The sequence below is a fragment of the Hylobates moloch genome, unplaced genomic scaffold (genome assembly GCF_009828535.3).
Source record: "Hylobates moloch isolate HMO894 unplaced genomic scaffold, HMol_V3 SCAFFOLD_23, whole genome shotgun sequence".
Taxonomy (NCBI): Eukaryota; Metazoa; Chordata; class Mammalia; order Primates; family Hylobatidae; genus Hylobates; species Hylobates moloch.
In genome coordinates this window covers 34,534,053-34,546,826 of record NW_026652298.1, presented here as the reverse complement: position 1 = coordinate 34,546,826, position 12,774 = coordinate 34,534,053, and the positions used below count along the sequence as shown (strand labels likewise).

Here is a 12,774-nt window from a genome sequence, read left to right as displayed (position 1 = left end):
TACTTTGGGGGTGAGGGGTGGCTCTTCTCCAGCTGTAAGCATGGGAAACCAGATCGAAAAGGACTATGGGACATTCCTTCAGGTAGAACCTCTGGCCCTGGGCTGCTTCTCCCTGGCAAAGAGTGGATGGAGTTTTCAGACTGGTAACAGGGGAAGAGTGAGAAGGGTTAGAAAGAATTGTGTCTAGTTTACTGTTCCTTGATGACATCACCGTACAGTCCCTCTATGTGGCAGGACCCCACACGCTTTGGAAGTTTTAACTACATTTTTATTGATCGTAGGGAAGATACAGAAGGATCATAGAACCATTCCCTAGGGCAAGTCTCCAAAGATATAGAAAAGTTCCCTGTTCTGGGGGTACACTTGTAAGGCTGGCTTCTTATCAAACTGGGGTGGTTGACCTTCCCCAGCCAAGGAAGTGAACAGAAACCACAGGGAGGTATTTCCATCACCGGTAATGGCCTTAAAACTCCTCAGAATTCTAATTATTTTCAAAGTCTTGGAGTTTGAGTTTTGCAGCAGTGGGAAAGTAGAATTGATACCCTGACAATTCTTGACCCCAGTCATCCCTGGAGTGGGTGGTTGTTCAAAAGCTGTCATAGATTGAGGAGGTATCTCAGGATTCCACCATTATTCACCGCTGTAAAATTCCATCTTGCAAGGATAAACCCAGTGCCCTTCTCTTTAAATCAGGAGGAGGCAAGTCATTGCTGCAATGCAGCTGTGGTTTGCAGGATGAGCTAGGCAGCCTCTCTAGCTGGAAGGGAGAGAGCTTTAGGGAAGAAAGTGGGAAAACAGAAGCTGAAGATTCTCTCACCCAGTGTCCAGTGTGGGTCCAGGGGGGGGTCCCAGGGATGGCAAAATTCGCAATTTTTCTTTCTCTGCCTTACTTCTGTTCTTCCTCTGAAGAACTGATTCGGAAAGACTGACATTTGAAGGAAGGTACCGTTTTCTCTAAACCTATCAACATGTATGCTTACTATTGATTGAGTGATTATTACATGCCAGCCCCTGCCCTGGGTACATCTCCGGTCATACGATGCACAGCCCGTCTTGGAGGTAGGTATATTTACCCCCTATTTTCCAGATGGAAACACTGAGGCACAGAGAGGTACAGTGACTTGCCAAGATCACACAGTGAAGAGGTGTCTGAGTCAGGCTTAGTATCTAGTTCCCTCCGATATTTCTGAAGTTCCCTTTTCAGTATGCCACACTGCTTCCATTCCTAATTGGAACCTGGGCCCTGGGGCAACCAGAGTCCGCTACACAACCCCATGTGAAAAGTCATGACGTGTGCTTGGCGGGCCGGGTTGTGGTCGGTGGGTGGGGCTTCCATTGATTCCCTTTGGCTAAGGCAGGGGGCTTTGTTGGGTACCCTTGTCCTGCGCTCTGGGATGTGGCTGTGTTTTCATTTCTCTGCGTTTCTCGGTTGCATTGCCGTGATCTCTCAGGTGTAGTGTACCGATTCCCAAACCAGATACCATCTCTCTCTCTCTTTCGTAGGCACGGTCCTGTTGTGCCAGGCCAACCAGGAGGGATCTTCCATGTACAGTGCCCCCAGTTCACTTGTATATACTTCTGCAAGTAAGCCCACTGTCGTGGCTCTTTTTGTTTTGTGACATAAATCTGAGTCCAATCACCTTCCCTGCCATGTAAGTTCTCTCCCCCTCCCTCTGCCCCACCCTCTCTTGTGGCTCTCTCTGAGGTGAAGTTAATTTTCATAAGCATGTCTCTGTCTCCCATGCAACTTCCCAGATGTCCTGGACGTTCTTTGTTAGATCTGTCAGGATTGGGTCCAATGGTTGGGAATGTGGGCATGGGGTTGGCGGGGAGGGGCATGGAAGGGTGGGGAGCTTTAGCTCATTGCTTGCCTTCTGTCATAGCTTTGTAAATTAATATAAAAATAGTTTAAATAGCATATACAGGCCACCCCAAAGGCACCCTCACCTAGTAAAAGATGCTTGACCAGGATTCTCGTACACAGTTGTCTCACGATAGAAAATACCACTAGCCTGCGGCTAATTACTTGTTTGCAAGGCTGTTCTATCCTTTGCTATGTAATTCCAATGAGGAGGAGGAGGATGAGGAGGAGCAGAGAGAGAAATGTGGTTCCCCCCTCATTTAATCAAGTGCAGGGGCAGCAACAATAAAGAATTGTCTTTTAAAAAGTTGCGGCACTTTTAAACATAGATAAGTGTAGCCATCAAGTGCTGGAGGGAAGAGACCCAAAATAAACACAGGAAGTAGATCACAACATTGACATGGAAGAACCGAAGATTTCTCTGCCTCGGGTGGATGCTCTGGGTTGAAGGATGCCCTTTCCTCACCCCAATTCCCAGAGCAGGTAGAAGAATTAAAGCCGCCACTGAGTCTACCATGTTCTCCCAGAGGGTATACCCCTTCTTAAAGAATCTCCTAGCCACAGCTGAAACTTTAACATCTGTTTTATACAATGGGTGTAAATCCTGTGAAGTTCCCATAACTGCAGAATGAGTCGTCTTTAGGGTCAGTGCTTAAAAGTGAGTCTGGGTGCCTGGAGTGGGGGTGGGGGCTGTTTCTCAGAGTAGTTGTAAAAGGCAGGGATGGGGAGGAGAGGAGGAGTACCAGGCTCGAGGGATAAGAGACACAGGAGAATCCTCACCATCTTGCCAAAACCTAACATCTTCATTTCCTAAATCGTGAAGCTGAGGAAAACCAACCTCCTCACTGTTGGGGCAGCACCTCCCTGTTACCAGCAGTCACAGGGAATCAAAAATATAATGTGACACACCCAAGGGTCTGAAGTCTTCAGGAGGTCTGACAGCCAGTTGTTTCTCACAGTTAGAGGTTTCTAGACAAAGTCTCACTCTGTTCAGGCTGGAGTGCACTGGTGCCATCTCAGCTCACTGCAACCTCCGCCTCCCTGGGCTCAAGCAATTCTCATGACTCAGCCTCCCAAGTAGCCCGGATTGTAGGCGTGCACCACCACTCCCACTGATTTTTGTATTTTTAGTAGAGACGAGGTTTCCCCATCTTGGCCAGGCTGGTCTCGAACTCCTGACCTCAAATGATCCACCCACCTCAGCCTCCCAAACTACTGGTATTACAGGCTTGAGCCACCGCGCCTGGCCCGGAGTATACTCTTTAATGGCCATTTTGGCATTAATTAAATGCAAGACATTTTTCTTTGCCTCCCGAGAAGCCCAAATCTAACCATACTGGAAAGAAGTGGTTCTTTCTCAATTTGTGACAACAGATTCAGAAGGGCCTCTTTGGGGCCAGTGTAAATGTGTGTGCATGTATCTCCTGAAATTGTAATGCTACTACACATTTTCACATATCCAGCCTTGTGTATTCCTCTCAAAACCAGCACCAGGTAGGTATCAAAATGTTTGCTTTACAACTGAGGAAATGGAGGGCAATCCCTGAGCCAATGTGTAATAGATTGGTCTTCTGAACCTGGGAAAATTATTCAGTCTTCAGCTGCCTTTCTGAGTCCATTTGACTAAATCTGATCACTGTTCCATTTACCTAGCCTTCCTCCTCTCTATTATTTTCTGAAGGAGAGTTGGTGTGCCAAAACTTATACCATAGGGCTGGGTCCTAGAGTATTATTTTTTCTCTAACATTGAGGTCCCATAGAAGTGTCTGGGATAAAATCTTTTTTTTTTTTTATTATTGTACTTTAGGTTTTAGGGTACATGTGCACAATGTGCAGGTTTGTTACATATGTATCCATGTGCCATGTTGATTTCCTGCACCCATTAACTCGTCATTTAGCATTAGGTATATCTCCTAATGCTGTCTCTCCCCCCTCCCCCCACCCCACAACAGTCCCCGGAGTGTGATGTTCCCCTTCCTATGTCCATGAGTTCTCATTGTTCAATTCCCACCTATGAGTATGCTATCCAGCACAGTGCTGATGGAACTGAGGCTCTCATTTTTATGTTACATTAATTAGCCATATAGGGCTAATGGTTACCGTATTGGACAATACGGCTCTATATGATGTTATGACATATCTATATTTCAATTTTCTTTACAGAAGTGAACAAAACAATCAACTCCAAAAGTGTGCTAGTTTGAATTGCTATAACTATTCTAAAGTGAATTGGGGAAGCATCTCTCATATCACATGAAAATATTTCCCAAATTCTCCACAATAAAATAGCTGAAGCATACAGAGAAAATGAAACCATCTAAAGCAAGGGCCACCCAACATAGCCCGTGGCCTGTGTTACAAGGCTTATGAAGTAAGAATGGTTTTTAGATTTTCCAAGGATTGAAAAAACAAAAACAAAGAATGTGCCAGAGACCTAGGTGGCCTGCAAAGCCTAACATTTTAACAGTCTGGCTCTTTACAGAAGAAGTGTACTGATCTCCAGTTTAAAGGTTCGATTTTAGTATTAAAAATACAAAGTGGCAGTATCACTGCACTGTGTGTAACTGTACCCTTTTCTATGTTTAAAGTAAAAATTTACAGTTATGAAATTGTATAATGTGCATCCAACATTTCTAAATTGTATCATTCTAAATTGTATCAGTCATATTCTAAATTGTATTCATTTCTAAACTGTATCAGTCATATTACCTGCACATTTTATGCCATGTGCTTTTTATAAAAATATGTTAATGGACCCACAGTATTGTTTCATTATATTTTAATCTATCCCCCCATTCTTGAGAACTTAGGTTCATAGCAAGTTTTTTTCAAAAATATTAAACAAAATAAACACCCTTCAGTAGAGCAGTTTTAAAGAAAATAGCTAATTTTACTACCCCATTAAAAAGCAAGACGAAAACTCGTTTCTTATATTAAGAATCTTGACTTGTCGATGCTTCAGCAAGGGCATTCAGATTGTCAAGCTCGATTAGTATTTTGTAATGGTGACCAACCCTGAGACCTCTCACTCTACAGTTGGGTAGGCAGAGGGGCCTTCAGTTATTTCTATTTGCAGGCTGTGCATTGGTGTCGAATGTTAAGTTTACCTGCACACCCCTAAGACACGTTGCTGTGGTTTCCTTTCTCCTTTATGGGCTTTTTGGTCTAGGCTGTTTGCGGATTGCTGGCTCGGCAACATTCACTTCGGTTTTTCTCTTCCAGATTAGATGCATATTCTACTACAAAACCATTCCCCATTTCCTGCAACAGGTCAGCCAGCACAAAAACGGTCATTTTTGCATGCAGGCCTGTGCATACACACACACACGAGTTATATTCATGGTCATCCAGGATTTTTCTCCTCCCAACAGTTTCGATTTGCACAGGGCTGAGAGTCACATATTTTATCTTTGCGCTCTGATGGGTGTAGACTTTTTCTCTAGGAATGCAACCATTGCCCTCAAAGCTGAGGCTACCATACTTTTCAGCAATCGTGTAGGATGCTCTTGTCTTTTAACTTGAAAATGCATGTGTTCCTTATTTCTGTTTAACAGCTGTGCTCCTGAAGAAAGGTGTGTATAAATTACACTTTTGTATGTTGGATCCTATGTGTCTACTGGCTTCCAAGATAACTCTGGAGCTTCGTTTTTGTTTTTTTGCATTTTTTTCCTCCATGGATCTTTAACTGGCCTTTGTTTTTTTTTTTTTTTAAGACTTAAATTGTACTTCTTCCTAGTCAAATAGCTAATCATCTATAAATACCATCCTTAAATGCAGTAGGGGAGATGGTTTTTAAAGGAACCCTGCTGAATTAGTCCGTAATGAAAATAATTCCTACTGAAGTTATCTGCTTTTGAGGATGCATTTTGGCATAACAGTGAGGTTTTCTCCCCCATTAAGTGAATCATCCTAATAATGTGACCGAGGACACATAGAAGTATTGAGAAAGATTTTCACTGATAACTTTGTGTCCATACAGCTAATTCCATAGACTCTTCCATGGGACTCCAAATGACTCCAGTTTGTCTCCCTCACCCCTGAACTTCATGCAGGTTTAAAACCCTAGTTCAAATTGTGTCACAGGTCATCATGCATCCTCTTACACGTCCTAATAAACTACTCTCATCCAGGATATAAAACGGGCCTGCTTTCTATCCAACTTAAATGAAGAAAGAACAAAACTCTAGAGAATTAGGCATGATCACCTAGTATCAAATGGAAAACCTTTGCAATTAATATTTTTCAATAGGCTTTCAATAGAAACAATTCAACCCCTTAACAGAAAGGTTTAGTGAAACGGGCAGGGCTGCTGGTATGTGGACTGTTCATTCCATTCTGAAGGCCAGTGGTCAGCCTGCTCCTCTTGTTGAGGGGAAATGTACTAGGTGTATTATTGCCAGCACTGTTTTGCATATGGCAAATGCTCAACATCAAAATTGGCACCAGGCAGAAATAGGAAGGTAAAGAACATACCGCATCTCTTCCAAATTAAAACATGAATTTCATTTTCATTAGTTGAAGTATCAAAAGGTAAATCATTGGTTCCATGAATGAAAAAGTTCACTTCTGATTCAGATGAACAAAGGGAGCTATCACAGATCCTTATTTACATATGAAGTAGATGTTTCCAGAAACACGTAAATGTTGATTTTGTTTTCTTCAGGATTTTATGAATATATTTTGAATTACAATAGTAACAGCTGCTCATTGCAATCAGTGTGAAGTGTGCAAATAAACACACACACACACACAATTGTAATAGTGTGGGAATAATATCCCCACTTTATCCAGTAACATGAACCCTTAAAAGCGTGTGGACGCCCAGTATCTTTCTACATTTTCTCCATGGTTATTCAGAAAAGGACATAAACACATGCAGTGGTGGGGGCAGGGAACGGTGTGTTACTAGTTTGACTTTACAGAGGCGAGTATACACAGACGTTACATGGGCATTACATATATCAATCATATTTAGTTTCGTATAATACATTGTGACCATCTCCCTTTAAGCCTTTTAGATATTTTCACACTGTTCAATGGCATAAATGGTTGACAGTCAATTCAACCATTCTCTATCCATAGTCATTCAAGCCACTTCTTTTTACTTTTTATTTTATTTATTTATTTGTTTATTTATTTATTTATTTTTTGAGATGGAGTCTTGCTCTGTCACCCAGGCTGGAGTGCAGTGGCGCGATCTCGGCTCACCGCAAACTCCACCTCCTGGGTTCACGCCATTCTCCTGTCTCAGCGTCCCGAGTAGCTGGGACTACAGGCGCCCACCACCATGCCCAGCTAATTTCTTTGTATTTTTAGTAGAGACGGGGTTTCACGTATTAGCCAGGATGGTCTCAATGTCCTGACCTCGTGATCTGCCCACCTTGGCCTCCCAAAGTGCTGGGATTGCAGGCGTGGGCCACTGCGCCCGGCCCAAGCTACTTCTTTTTATATTCCCTCCACAAGGCGATAGTAAAAATATTTGCAAATACCCTTACGTACAACTACATCCATTCTACACTTAACATTCCCAAACATGGAACTGTTGGTTCCCTTCCAGCATTCTTGCCAGCACTGCCATGTTTTGCTCTGCTTTGCAAATTGCATATGGAAAAATAACATCTCAATTTGTTTTAGTTTGTATCTGCCTTTCTCCTATTAATGATCATCATCTTTTACATTTTTCATTTAGACTTTACCTTTTTGAATTTCCAGTATACATCTTCCCGTTTGAGTTTTTTTTCTCATTTTATTGTCAATTCACATGTAAGTGAAACTTGTTCACTAGGAGGATGACCTATGAATAGTTTAGATGTTACAAACATACTTCCTATTTTGACGACTGACGTTGCTCACGTTCCACCATGCATTTTTAATTACATAGGCAAATGTATCTGTCTTTTCTAATCATTTTTAGACATCATTTTGGATTACAAAATCCCTGTCAAGAGCAAGTTTTGTTTTGCACCGTATTAGTCAGTTTGGGCTGCTATAACAAAATACCGTAGGCTGGGAGGCTTAAGCCACAGACATTCATTTTCTCAAAGTTCTGGAAGCTGGAAGTCCAAGATCAGCGTGCCCAGAAAGTTGGGTTCTGGTGACGGCTTTCTTCTTGGCTTACAGATGGCCACCTTCTCCCATGTTTTCACAAGACAGAGACAGACAGAGACAGAGAGAGACAGAGAGAAAGAGAGAGAGACAGGGGAATAGAGCACTCTCTGGTGTCTCTTCATATAAGGGCATGAACCTTATGAAGGGCCCACCCTCAGGACCTCATCTAAACCTAATTACCTCTCAAAAGGCCCCATTTCCAAATACCAACACATTGGGGGTTACGGCTTCCACATATGAATTTGGGTGGAGAGGACATAATTCAGTCCATAGCAAGCCCCTTGATAGAGGGATGTCAGTTTTATTTGTCAAGGGCTAGAAAAGCATTTTCCAGAAGAAATGTCTTCATTGTTCCATATGCTTATCAATGCCATTGAATGCGTTTTCCACAGTTCCATGAAAGCCAGAGTTGAACAGTAGATCCACATCAGGACAAATCCTAAAGTTAATGGAAGATTAATTATCGTTTCCCCTGAAATTTTCACCCTGATACCCCTCCCTCCTCAAAAAAAAAGAAAGAAAGAAAGAAAGAAAGAAAAAAAAGATATCATGGGCAAATGCTTGGGAACGTAAATGTTATCAAAATGCAAAATCAATTCCTCATTTATTCACTTCTATGACACTCAAGGGCGAGTGGTAGGGGCATAGTTTTAATTGATATATTGATTGCAGATTTTAAGGAAGTAATTGTGTGGAATTCATAAAACAATGATTTAAGTGGCAGAAACGTACATAAATCAGGCCTGTACTATTTTACTTTTAGGTAATTGATAGAACTTGCATGGGTTTCCTGTAATTAAAGTAAGGACCTAAATTAATTTATGGCTTCCTTTTTCTTCTGCAGAATACAGAAAATGTCAGTGGGCTGGACTCAGTTAATAGAAAGTACACATATAGGTCATTGTGTTACTGACACATTGGTGTAAAGAATTGTGTCTTCTTTTTCCCTCACTTGCCAGTAACTGACAGCTTCTTGCTTTCCTCCTAGATATTTTTCTAGTATCTTATGGAGGGGGTGCTTAAAAATAACTAGCTCCGTGACTAGGGTAAGCAAGTGACGTGCTCACTTTGAAGATTAAAGGGGTACCCAAATTCCTCATAAATAGCATTTTAATGCAATATTTTTAAAAATCTAAAGTTAACAGAAAAAGATCCATGATTAACAGAATATCAAGACAGAATGAGATTTATTTTTCTTTTTGGAGCCTTAAGATCCCATTTGGCTTAGTCCAGCACTATTTAAATTTTGATAGCCTGCTCATCGTGGATTTAAAAAATAATTTGGGTGTTAAAAGATTGCACTAAAACATGATTTATCTTCATTACAGAGTTTTTTGGTGTTTCCTCCCTTCCACCCGCCACTTAAGTTCTTCAAATACAGTGAACGCCTGTTAACCTAGTTCCAGCCCTGAAATCATGATGATATCCATAATCACAAGTAATGGTTATTGGGCACTCACTGTATGTGGGGAATTGTGCTAAGCCCTTCTCATTAGCTTTCTTAAGAAGAAACTATAGGACAGGTATGATTAATTATGCTACCTTTTCTGAGGATGAAATTTAGGCTTGGGGGCATTAAGAAGCTTGTCCGAGATCACCCAGCTAGATCAGCTTTGAACCAAGCCTGTTTAAATGCCAAGCCTTCTTCTTCACTACTCTCTAAACTTTCCCCCAGAGGCCGGAAACAGGATGGACTCCAAGAAATGGCTGAGCAGGGAGTGGTCATGTGGAACCTCTCAGCAGCTGTCCAGCATCTCTATTTGGGCCAAGGTTGTGCTCTCTCCTCCCCATCCCATCATGTTTGGAGAGGCAGTATTTCCCTCTTTGAGATGTCTGGCCAGGGCTTAGCAAAATTATTCTTTAAAAGGCTGGATGTTATTAGTATTTTCAGCTTTCCAGGCCATCTGGCCTCTGTTGCAGCAACTCAACTCTTTTTATAGCTTGAAAGTAGCCACAGACTACCGTACATATAGCCACAGACTTCTAGGTTGAAACATGAATAGGCATGACTGTGTTCCAATAAAACTTTATTTACAAAAATGGTCTGTAGGCCAGATTGGGCCCAAGCGCTATACTTTACCAATCTCTTTGTCAGGCCATGATTCTCACTTAAAAGGGCAGAACATGGTAGCTGGCTGCTTGGGGGTGGGAATAAGAAGGAAAATTCTTTTAAGTGTGCACCCTCATGTACTTTTTGCATTTTGTACCATTTTATCACATTTTAAATGATGTAAAGTAGTACGTAAAAATAGGTACCCTTCTCCTGGTACCCATTAAGATCAAGATACAAATTGATCTTGATTTAAATGATACAAAATGATCTTGACTTAAATTGGATCAAGATACAAGGAATTGGTTGTTAGTTTTGCTTGCACAATGAACAAATCTGGTTTCAGAGGCTTAATTCTGTTGCCATTAGTCTAAGACCTGCCCCAGTTTCCTTGGGCAAAATGTGAAGACTCCATTGTCTTACCCAGGATCTTCTGTCTGAACTGTTTCCATTTCCATCCCCATGCTTTCAACAATGCTGGCTCTAAAAGATCCTCTGGGCTGGACCCTTCCGATCAGGGAATCAGACACTCCCTCTCTTTTGCTATGGTTCAGCATTATGGTGGCAGCATACCTGCGTCCTGTTTGTCATTTTCTCAGAGATAATTCCTTCTAGTTTTTAGTCCTTTGATTGGGGAGGGGGTTGAAAGGTGTTACTTCATTCATCCAATCTGTATTGAAGTTTTTTCTATATGCCAGGTGCAATTCTACTTCCTGCAAATATGCTATGAAGATGCTCTCAAGTTGGCTTCTATTGTACCTATATTCTTGGTGGGGGACACATAATGGACAAATATATATAATGCTAAGGTTTCAGAATTTCAAACGCAGTGCTCCTAGGGATATTCGGGAAGTAACATCCAACAGGAGACTTATTCACTGTTAGCACTGCCACTGGGGTGCCTCTCAGTAGGTGAATTAAGTGTCCCTATTTTCACCATTATTCAACACTGTAGACAGGTGCCCGTTGCTACTGAAACCCTATTAGCTTCACCAAACCCATGGATCGAGGTGTTTTGAGACACCTACTAGGTGCCATGCTCTCCCTGCCACCTCAATCATAGCACGTATCTACTTATGAACAATAGTTGCCCACAGCATTGCAGAATTATCCAGCTACTACCCACCCACAAATGGTGAACTCCAGAAATCATTATTTCTCCATCACTGAAGCACCATCTCTGCTTTTCTCCATCTGCTCAACTTTTCCCATGACCCAGCACATTTGATTAACAGATGATTTCTAAGAGGCTTTTACTAGCGCTGATATTAATGTAGTTATTCCACCTGGATCACAGTCCTCAGAATAGGTTCATTTGTATTTTTTTCTTTTTCTTTTTTTTTCAGTTTTATTATTAATATAATTTAAGTTTTAGGGTACATGGGTACAACGTGCAGGTTTGTTACATACGTATACATGTGCCATGTTGGTGTGCTGCACCCATTAACTCATCATTTACCCTTAGGTGTATCTCCTAATGCTATCCCTTCCCCCACCCCACAACAGTCCCCGGTGTGTGATGTTCCCCTTCCTGTGTCCATGTGTTCTCATTGTTCAATTCCCACCTATGAGTGAGAACATGCGGTGTTTGTTTTTTTAATCCCTGCAACCACTACCCCCAACTTCTTCATCCATGTGTTGTTTCTTTGGCTGTCATAATCATAACCCACTTTGTTGTTTGTTCTTTTTAACCAATTCCAAGAAAAAATTAAAACCACTAGTTGCACCTCTCACTCCCCCGTTGTTTAAAGGGAAAGTTCTGCAAAGATGCAGCCACATTTCAGGCAGCTGCTATGCAGCTCTGTCGTTGCATTGGTTATTAATCTCAATGCAGAATGGTGACTTTCATCTTTTTCAGATGGGTGTCTTGCTTCTGCAAAAGGCCGCCAATTGCAAGAACTACCATCCCGTGGTGTGCCCCCAAACATCTTATTTGTCTTGATATTTCTTTCACAGAAATACATATGACAGATAAGGAGTCACTAGAGGATGCTTTTGCTTTGTGTCAGACAGATATTAAAACAATAAACTATGTTGCCCTGGGATTCCAGTGCGTACACAGCCAGAGAACAAGGCCGAGATGAGATGTTTCAGAAAGGCAGTGAGGCAATTGTTCTGGGGGTAATTCCCTGGAAACCCCAAGGCCTGTGATAGCATTGACGGTGTTTTTTAATGTTCGCGTTTTCTTAAGAGGATCAACTGGCTGGTGCGGCTCCTGCATTTAACTCCTTGCCGAGACTCACCCTCATCCAGCCTCATCAGAGGCAAGAGAAATACTTCAATAGTTTGAGAGGCTTATTTTGAGAGTTTGTTTTTTAAGCACTTATCTGCCCTTTATTTGGTTCCCCAAACTGATGTGGATTTAAATTTTAAAAGGAATCCATTTTACATTCAGAGCTCTGAGCAGGTAAGTTGGAGGGGTCAACGGCAAGATCTTGCTTGGTTCTTGGAACGTAAAAGAGGACAGTGTGATGCAATGGAGCAGGTGCACATTCCCAAGGGCCCCAGCTTTATAAATTGAGTCAAGTTCTACGTCTACAGAGCTGGGAATGAATAGCTTAGGAAGGGAGCGCCTGAATCCAAGAGCACTCATAATTCAAGAGCTGGAGCAATCATTCTCTCATCAAATACCAGGCTCCTTGGATAGAAATGTGTCCAGCCATAGAGGTGGCTGCTGCTGCTTCCCTTGCCTTATTTCTCTTCTAAAATAAATCTACTCAGTGCAAAGACCATGAGGAGCAGCTCAGGTTGCCTC

The 12,774-nt window shown here is 41.9% G+C and overlaps 1 protein-coding gene across 1 annotated transcript in view; it reads left to right on the top strand.

The window, feature by feature from the left end:
• Positions 1-12,774, top strand: part of RBFOX1 (RNA binding fox-1 homolog 1) — a 2,506,415-nt gene that overhangs the window by 2,424,637 nt on the left and 69,004 nt on the right. Inside the window, exon 15 of the mRNA XM_032144704.2 lies at positions 1,504-1,584. Coding sequence (XP_032000595.2) covers positions 1,504-1,584 — 81 coding nt within the window. The remainder of the gene's footprint in view (positions 1-1,503; positions 1,585-12,774) is intronic.